This window comes from Psammomys obesus, unplaced genomic scaffold (genome assembly GCF_907164565.1).
Source record: "Psammomys obesus unplaced genomic scaffold, mPsaObe1.curated_primary_1811, whole genome shotgun sequence".
Lineage (NCBI taxonomy): Eukaryota > Metazoa > Chordata > Mammalia > Rodentia > Muridae > Psammomys > Psammomys obesus.
In genome coordinates, this window is record NW_026585587.1 from 146,004 (window position 1) to 155,413 (window position 9,410).

A 9,410-nucleotide genomic window follows, 5' to 3' on the forward strand; every position below is an offset into this window, starting at 1 on the left:
ACACACCTATATATCTTACTGTTCCGGTACCTTCTACTTGAATGATTAAAGGTAAAGCTAGAACATATTTTTAAGAATCTGTTTTATGAGGTCACAAATAAAATCTTTCAATTTTCAGAAAGATCCTGAAGCAAAATTTTAAATAAATTATTGACTAAAAGTCATTTTATTACTTGAAATTGTATCTTGTCAAACAAATTGAGTTGTACTTCCTAGAAAGAGATCAGGATGAGAAAGCTATGTCCTCATTGAATTTATTTATTTATTTTTAGCTTTTAGGGTGGAATCAGAAGAAAAGGCTCACTGGAAGTCCTTCCTGGTTTATAAATTATCTAGCCTTAGCAGATTTAAGAAGAAATAAAACACAACCTAGCACAGTCACTTGCCTTTCACCAGTCACTGTTTTTCCTCCTTACTTTTGCATATGAAAACTTTTCTATTCTTTTTAAAACTCCTGTTGAGGTCCTGAGAGCCACAGCCCCCCAAAACTGCTGAGTCACCTTGTCTGTGGAAGTCAGCTGCTGCCTCAGCTGAGTATGTCCCCTGGAGATAGTGCTGATTGTCTATGCTTGGCGGGATTCTAAAACATTTTTTCTCTTGGTCTTTGCCACATTCACATTTCTGACATTTGTATTAGAAGTGGACTTAGACACTCAGAGAATATTTTTTTCTCTTTTAGCTGCATTTCATCTGGCAAAGTTTTAGACTTTAAGGAGAGATGGAGCACCCTCCAAAGGAAACTGTGAGTACAGATGAATTCTCACCCCTGGGGATATCAGGAAAGCTGACTCCTCCGAACCTTCTACTCCATCTTCACAGGGCCATTAAAATTATACTTATTTGACCTTAAAGCAGCAGAGAATTTTGATTTTAAATCTTTTGTGAATGTTTCACTTCTAAAAATAGCCTAGAACTTTATATAATACATAATATAACCTATATAATAATAAAAATTCCATAATTACTTGTTAAAGTCAGATATATCATATGGAAAACTAGTAGGTAATTTGAAAACAATATCTTTAAAAGTTTGTGTCTCTGTGGAATGACTTAATTTTATTGTCATCTCAGTAATTACTGTCCATAAAACTATTTTAGAAAGTTAAACATTGAAATATAAATTCTGTACTGCATGCTTTGGATATAAGAAGCAGGGAGACTGTTGCCCTGTATAATATTTCCTGGATATTGTTACACACAGCTGGCTTTCTTTAAATGAAAGCATAATTTTCTGTTGACAAATAATACAGTATATTAAATTCCCCAAACCAACTAGTAAAACATTATTTACAATTTGTAACAAATGAGTAGAATACAGGTTGTATTTAGGTTTTTTTTAAAATATTACATTTAGTACAAAAAAAGAAGAAAAGTACATAATACGTGAGCTAGACTTTTAAGTAAGAAGAAAAGCACTCAAGGTTGTGTGTGTGATTCCTTAAAGTAATCGCAAACCAACCCTGACTATTCCTTAAATATACAGCATGAGCCTCACTTATTAATGCTGTTTAGCCTTTGAAGGGTATAGGATAGCATTTCTTTATTGTCTATCTAAAATTCTGTGACGTTGCTTCAGCAATCCAAATATTTTCTTTCTATAGAATATGTTGGATGATTAAGAACAATTAATCTAAACAACAGCTATTTACACAGTTTTAAAAATTATACTTAAAAATTTATATTATAGCCCCCACCAATGATATGAATTAACAGGCCTAACGATATGCACACATAGATTCTACGTGGGTGAAGCCTTGGGATATATAAGAGGGGTCATATTCTAAATGACTAGCAACAGTTAGAGTCATTACTTATTTTTCTTTGTATAATTTTTAATTGACATAGTAACAACACTCATAAGTATTTTTGTGTACAGAATAGTATTTCAAAACATGAAGAGACTTTTTAACTTATAGGCAGGGGAAAGCAGTGGACCAAAGGTTTTGGAAACAGCAGAAGAAATCCAGCAGAGACGACAGGAGGTGTTAGACCAGTACCAGAGGTTCAAGCAACGTGTGGCTGAGAGGGGTCAGAAGCTTGAAGAGTCTTACCACTATCAAGTTTTCAGGAGAGATGCAGATGACCTGGAGAAGTGGATCATGGAGAAGCTTGAGATTGCAAAGGATAAGTCCTATGAACCCACAAATATACAGGTGACTCAGTCGCCCAGATGTTCCCAGAAGTGACCCTAAGTTCTCTAGAGAATGAAATGAGCCTTTTTCTCTATGATAATATTGAGGGGTGGGAGGAAGTACTACTTGATTTCTATATGTACAGCACAAAGCCAAACTGTGGAATGTGAAGTTGCAAAGTTCAGTTAAGATAGAAGCTAAAGTTACTCCTTCTTTATAATGTTTGAAAGATGAGATAGAAGAAAGAAAAAAATGACAGTATATCAGTTGTTGATAATACTGTCGTACTGCATAAAATTGAAATCATTCAGAACTAACATTTTTATAATTATGTAGATGTTTTAGAAAGATTAGTCTGTTATAGACAAAAGGTTCTTAGACTAAATGTTCTAAGCCTCCCTCTTCTTAACTTTTAGAATCTTATCTGCAAATAAAACTCATCCTGGACATCATTTTATAGTAGCTTATTAGACAAAATAGTGGCTGAAAGTACAAAAACTTTCGACATACCATGTGTTTTAAATATTGTGACATTAATGATGAATCGGTTATTTCTAAACCGCAGGGGAAATATCAAAAGCATGAGTCCTTTGTGGCAGAGGTACAAGCCAAATCAAGAGTGCTTCCTGAGCTTGAAGAAATCAGGGAAACTAGATTTGCAGAAGATCATTTTGCCCATGAAGCCACCAAGGTAAATGGATGGTAGAGTCTCATTTCTAGTTGCTGATTGTGTTATCAAGGTTTCAATGGACTGTGCTGGATAAACTTCAGTGTAGCTACCTTAGAACAAGGGCTAAGAGCTCTTGCTCCTTATTGAAATTTCACAGGTGAAATGATGAAATACCCCTTGCATAGGTAGAGAAAAACTATGGTATGGAAATACCATTGGGCAGTCCTTTACACCTGCCTTATGTTGAGATCAAGCTCACTTCAGCTTATCCCACCCTTCCCAGTTAAAATAACTTTTATAAAGAGTCTTATATTAATTATCAATTTTGAATTCAAAGTGAGGTTTACTCATTTGATTCTTCTTTGATATCTTCGTGTGTGCCAGTGAGGGTTTTTTTTTTCTTTTTTCTTTTCTCTCACAAGACTTCCCCATTTGTGAAAGCATACTTTACAAAACAAAAAACAAAACAGTACCAAAATCTAACAACTTCAGAAAAATTTCCTTGGATAGACTTAAAGATCACAGTCATTTTAACAATCATTGACCACCTATTCTTAATGACACAACTACTTTCATAGTAAATTATATATTCTTCCTTTTGTATGAGTAAAATTTCAGCTTATGTTTTAAAAAGCAATTTATAAGACATAACTTACAATTGAGGCTTGTCTTTCTATATGCAGCATAAACCGCCTATTTTATGTTAATGTTAGCAAAAATATAAAATATTTTTTAACTAGAAATATATTTATATATATATATATCTAATTGGATATATATATATTATATATATATATATATATCCAATTAGAAAAAAATGTATGACCAAGAAAACATCAAGTCTTTTCCATTTGTTTAAAATAGAAAGAACATTTTTATTATACTGCTCTGTGTAAACTCTTATATCAATTAAAATATTTAAAACTGGATATGATGGTGTATGCCTGTAATCCCAGAGTGGAGACATAGAGACAAAGGGTGGTAAGTTCAAGTCTAGTCCAGGCTACTGTCTTAGTTAGGGTTTTACTCCTTTGAAGAGACACAATACCATGACAACTCTTATTTAATTGGGGCTGGCTTACAGTCCAGTGGTTTAGTCCGTTATCATCCTGGTGGGAAGCATAGCAGTGTGCAGGCAGACAAGGTTCTGGAAGAACCAAGAGTTCTACATCTTGATCTGCAGGCAGCAGAAGGAGACTGTGCCACACTGGGCTTAGCTTGAGCATGGGAGACCTTGAACCCACCCCCATAGTTATACATTTCTTCCAACAAGGCAATACCTCCTAATAGTGTCATTCTCTGTCTGCCAAGCAAACACATGAGTCTGTGGGGACCATACCTATTCAAAGCATTAAATCTACAGAGTGAGACGTTGTTTTCTAAAACTTATAAATAAAACAAAACAAAAATGTCTGAGAAGTGTTTAAAACAACCATCTGTTACCACTGCTGAGGTTCTGCTGGACACTACAGCAGAGTTCAGAGAAATGTGTCCTATGCACTACACTGAACAAAGGTCAAAGATACACGGTTCTTAAAATGACGGTTGGATGCTAATCAGGTTCACATAATTAGTGGATCAGGATGTCCTGGTCTGCTCCAGCATTCAGTTTCCTCTATACGTTGTCAAACTATGTAGTACCAAAGTGTTCTTTCTGTTTTAATGAAAGCGTTTTCCAATTACTCAGCAAAATTGTTTTGAATGCTACACTTTAACCATTCTCTGTCTAACATCTACCCATCAGGAATCTTTCTGTTCTTAAGGCTCAGTCAGGAAGAGTGCTCTTCAATGCACGCTTTCCCCAAAGTCATGGTTTTTCCCATTTTGTCATCTTACAGCTTGTGTTTTTCAATTCTTTACAAGGTCAAGACATTTGAATAAAATTTTCTCTTACTGAAGATTTCATTTGGTTTAGCTTAGTAACTATTTTCATTCATATTTTTCTCTCATTAGATATTTGTTGAGCAATTAGTACAGGAATGAATAGAAGGAGAGGCTGTTTTCTATTACACCCCAACCACTGTTCCCCCCCCCCGCCCTCTTCCCAGTCCTTTCCCTCCACCACTTGCCTGCATCCGTTTCTTCTCCCTTTCTCTTCAGGGAGGCCTCCTATGATTATCAACCAGCCTTGGCACATCAAGTTGCAGTACAACTAGGCATATCTTCTCCTCCTGAGGCTAGACCAGGCAGCCCACTGGGGGGAACAGAGGCAGGCAACAGAGTCAAAGAAGACCCCTGATCCTGCTGTTAGGAGTCCCACATGAAGACCAAGCTGCACAACAGTTACATGCGTGCAGAGGGCCTCGGGCAGTCTCAAGCATGCTCACTGTTGGCAGCTCAGTCTATGTGTGCATTTCTGTGTGTGTTTGAGTGTGTGCCTTTAGGTGTGTGTGCATGAGTGTATGTGTGTGGTCTGTAGCATAGTGCATTTTTAGAGATCACACAGTTTTCTCTTTCCACCATAATTTTCAGGGATTGGGTTGTAGAGTTTGGAAGGCAAAGGCTTCCTGAACTATTTGCTAGCCCAGCCGTTCTGTCTCTTTCCCTTCAAGACCCATCTGAAGGAACTTCACCACCTGTGGGATCTGCTCTGGGAGTTGACTCAAGAGAAAAGTGATGTGCTCCTGCGGGCGCTGAAGTTCTACCAGTACTTGCAGGAGTGTGAAGACATCCTGGAGTGGATCAAAGAGAAGGTACAGGACCGCACGCTTGTGGGTGCGCTGCTGGCTCTGTCCAAGCACTCCAGAGTAACTTTCTACTGCTCACTTTGGTAGCTTTACTAGTTGAGGGATCTGTTCCTAAATTTCATTATTTGGAGAAAAGGCAAATTTTGGCAAAGATTTGGGAGGATTCTGAAGATTAATGGTATAGGGAATGAGCCTAAATCTATGACCGTGATTATGACAAAACCAAGCCTCACGCCACACTTCAAATATGTATGATCCAGGCTCATTACTCTTCCTATGCTATTTTTCTTACACTCTGAGACTTGACTGAACTAATTTTCAACTATTGTTTCTCAGTATCTACAACCATGGCTTTTTAAATTTTCTCTAAATACTTCAAATATAGTCCCTCAGTTGGGACTGGAGTTTTACACACACAAGAGCTCAATGCAGTGCTTCTTAAGGATGCTTGATTCTAAAGGAGGCAGAGTGGAGGGATTTGTTCCATCATCTTCTAAAAAATACAAGAAACTTCCAGAGGCTTGACCAGTAATACCTTTAATCTCATAAAAAGATTATCCTCAAAAGACACTGGTCCCCAGACCAAGGTGCCATCCCAAGACATACTCCTGCTTCTGGCTCTTCTCAGAAAGGGTTCCCATATGAGTTATCCTGAGAAGTAAACAGGGACTTGGGGCTTTTGACTTGAAGAAAGTTCTGAAATTGACTAGTGATTCTTTGAACTTTTCCATGATCTCAGGAAGCTATAGTGACATTAGTGGAGCTGGGTGATGACTGGGAGCGAACTGAAATCCTACATAAGAAGTTTGAAGAGTTCCAGGAAGAACTGACTGCTCGGAAGGGAAAAGTGGACAGAGTGAACCAGTATGCTAATGAGTGTGCCCAGGTAAGGTGGTAACAAAAGAGGCCTTCCAGAGCAAGAACTCCTTTCGGGCCACTAGTAGGCAGGATACAAGGGAAATGTGTCATCGTAAGAAAGCAGAAGAATGCACATGCATGGAACAACATGCCATGAGCAGCTTCTTCTCTCCTCCAGTGCCACCTTCCCCTCTCTGGTCCACGAGAATGGTAGTGCACACTTGTCTCTGTGTGTGTTTAAGAAAAAGAAATAGCGAGGCAGAGAAAATTAAATCCTACAAGTAGCAGAGGCCATTTCTGTACCATGAAGCTTATTGATTGAGTGCTTTATTATTAAGTACTCTTCATGAAAGAAGACTAAAATAGCATAGAATTTATAATAATGTTTGCCTGTCAACATATATGTGTCATAGATATCTATGTCATATATCATATGTGTATGTGTATATTATATACATATATGATACTTACATGCACTGTCAATAGATAATATTGTATAAGAGAGTGAGAGGGGGATGGAGATACACTCTCATCTAATTTTAAAGCAATGTTCACATAAGTTCACAATGTTGAGTTAACTAAGATTTAGTATGAGGCTAAATAACCCTAATATACAAGACAAAATTGAGACACTTGATTGTATGTCTGTATGTATAATAAGACTTATATAATATTTATGCATACATACAGGTATACGTAATAGTATAATGTAATATATACACATTGTGCAGAGTATTTAGGGTTCATGTGCTCTCGGCTCTATGGTGAACTTATTAACAGATGTGTTAGCAGCAGCAAGGATTCAGAATGAACAGAAACTAGAAAAAAGTAAGGAAATGATTGCTTGCCAATTTTCTCAAGGCCATTTGCTCAGCAGTTCTTACATTTTTTTTTGTCTTAACCAATTTTTTTATATTAAAAGTCTTTTGTTTATTTATTTATTACCTTCTAAAACAACCACCATAAAACTTAGAATAAGTGTATTTTTGTGCATGGCTCAGTGAGCCCACTGTCGAGCTGCTTGGCTGGGCCATTCCGATGTCACCTGGTATCGTGCTTGGCTGCAGTTAATTTGGCGGCTGGAGTAGAGGGTATAGGACAACTTCATTCTGATTTGAGGCCTTGGTGCGTATGGCAAAGGCTTTCTCTACATGGTTTGCTATTGTTTAAAGGGTCGTGTGTCGTTTCATACCAGGGTGACAAGATGTGATGTATAAAGGTCGCTGCTAAGGTGATTTGGGGTATGATATCATCTTCATTGGTTTCCCTTCTTAGGAAAAGCATCCCAAGTTACCTGAGATAACGGCAAAGCAGGAAGAAGTCAATGCTGCCTGGGATCGTCTCTGGAATATGGCTCTCAAGAGACGAGAAAGTCTGTCGAATGCTGCAGACCTCCAACGATTCAAAAGGTGTGGTGCTGGAAGTGTAACAGTGTGCAGAGGGCTGGCCTAGCACAGCAGGGGCCCGGGTTCTGATCCCCATCACCACCCGAAGTAGAATATACAGGCCAAGAAACTGTAATCCATTGCAGAAGTGGAAGCTGCTGGCTGAAGGCTTCAAAAAGTGTGGGCTTGGCTCCTGTTGATGCATGGCTCTTGATTTAAAAAAAAAAATGTATAACACTGCTGAATTGCCTCTGTGGAAGCAAAGGGAGTGTAAGAATTAGATGAGTTGGAGGGGAAGAGTGGCATTCATGAATAACTTCTCACAGGCCAGACACGAGAAGTGTCTCTGGCAGTTAAGAGTCAAGAACCCTTGACAAGAACATCTCAGTGGGGAAAAAAACTGACAAGCAAGAATTTTTTAAGTCACTTAGCTAGTTTGTTGAAAAGGAGAGTTGTTGCTACTTGTGGTAACTAAGCAAGTCCTATGGTGAGTGCTGTGGGTCTGTCTGGCCTGCCATGCCTGTCTTGTTGGTGCTCATGACATTGTCTGGTAGGGATGTCAATGAAGCTGTCCAGTGGATGGAGGAGAAGGAGCCTCTCCTTACCTCTGAGGACTATGGCAAAGATCTTGTTAGTTCTGAGGCACTGTTTCACAGTCACAAGAGGCTGGAGAGGAATCTTGCTGTCATGGATGACAAGGTAAGCCTCTGCTGGGGAAATGGCTAGCCTCCAGGCATAGAAAAGGTGTGGGGTGAGCCTCCTGCCTAGTACATCTTCAAGAAGACACAGTGAATTCACTCTTTTCAATAAAGGATGGATTCTTCTGTGGCACTGTAGTAAACCTCCTCATTCTAATTCATAGTTGTTCATCAACACCACACAGTCTTTATTTTAACTCAGGTTACACACACGCACACACACACACACACGCACATGCACGCACACACGTTTCATATGCTGTGGTGTTTTGTGTTATGGTTTACAACTAAACAAAATACCTCCGAGGACAGTTTGTTCATCTTTCCCATCTTGGGACTAGAATATTCCCTCTGAGCACAGTCCTTCTGTTGCAGCTGGACCCTGGATTTTGCCCTTCACACTGTAAATCAGAGAATTTTCTTCTTTCACAATGAATTTTACATTCTAAACTACATTTTAATCTTCCTTCTAAAAGCTGAAAAGCTCTCATTTCTACATCTAGAGGAACAAACACAGGCACACTAGAACTCAGAGCAAGCCTATATTCGTCAACAATTTCCATCCTTTATTCCTTCCTCTATTACTGACATTTCTACCAGTGTGACCACAATACCCTGAAGAAACTATTCAAGGGTAGACACGCTTACTTTGGATCATAGTTTCAGAGACTTCAGTCCACAATTTCTTGACCTCATGTGCCTTGAAAGAACATCATTGTAATGGAAAAGTGTGGTAGAGAAGAGCCGTTTACTTCATGGCTGATGGGGAAGTTGAGAGGACTTCACAATAAAGGTATAGAATAAAATACAGCTCCAAAACAATGTTTCCATTGACCTGTTGCCTGCAACTAGAAGCAGCCTCTTACCTTCAACACCCCCCCCAATACAAGGTTATGAATCCCTCAAGAGATTGATTCACTAGTTAGTTAGTTAGTTAGTTAGTTAGTTAGTTAGTTAGTTAGTTAGTTAGTTAGTTAGTT

General features: G+C 38.4%; 1 protein-coding gene across 1 annotated transcript in view; it reads left to right on the forward strand.

The window, feature by feature from the left end:
- The first annotated feature begins 718 nt into the window (after nucleotides 1-718).
- Nucleotides 719-9,410, forward strand: part of Spta1 (spectrin alpha, erythrocytic 1) — a 64,278-nt gene continuing 55,586 nt past the window's right edge. The window contains exons 1-7 of the mRNA XM_055609742.1: nucleotides 719-746; nucleotides 1,921-2,153; nucleotides 2,698-2,823; nucleotides 5,355-5,495; nucleotides 6,229-6,375; nucleotides 7,623-7,756; nucleotides 8,287-8,431. Of these exons, the coding sequence (XP_055465717.1) occupies nucleotides 719-746; nucleotides 1,921-2,153; nucleotides 2,698-2,823; nucleotides 5,355-5,495; nucleotides 6,229-6,375; nucleotides 7,623-7,756; nucleotides 8,287-8,431 (954 nt within the window). The remainder of the gene's footprint in view (nucleotides 747-1,920; nucleotides 2,154-2,697; nucleotides 2,824-5,354; nucleotides 5,496-6,228; nucleotides 6,376-7,622; nucleotides 7,757-8,286; nucleotides 8,432-9,410) is intronic.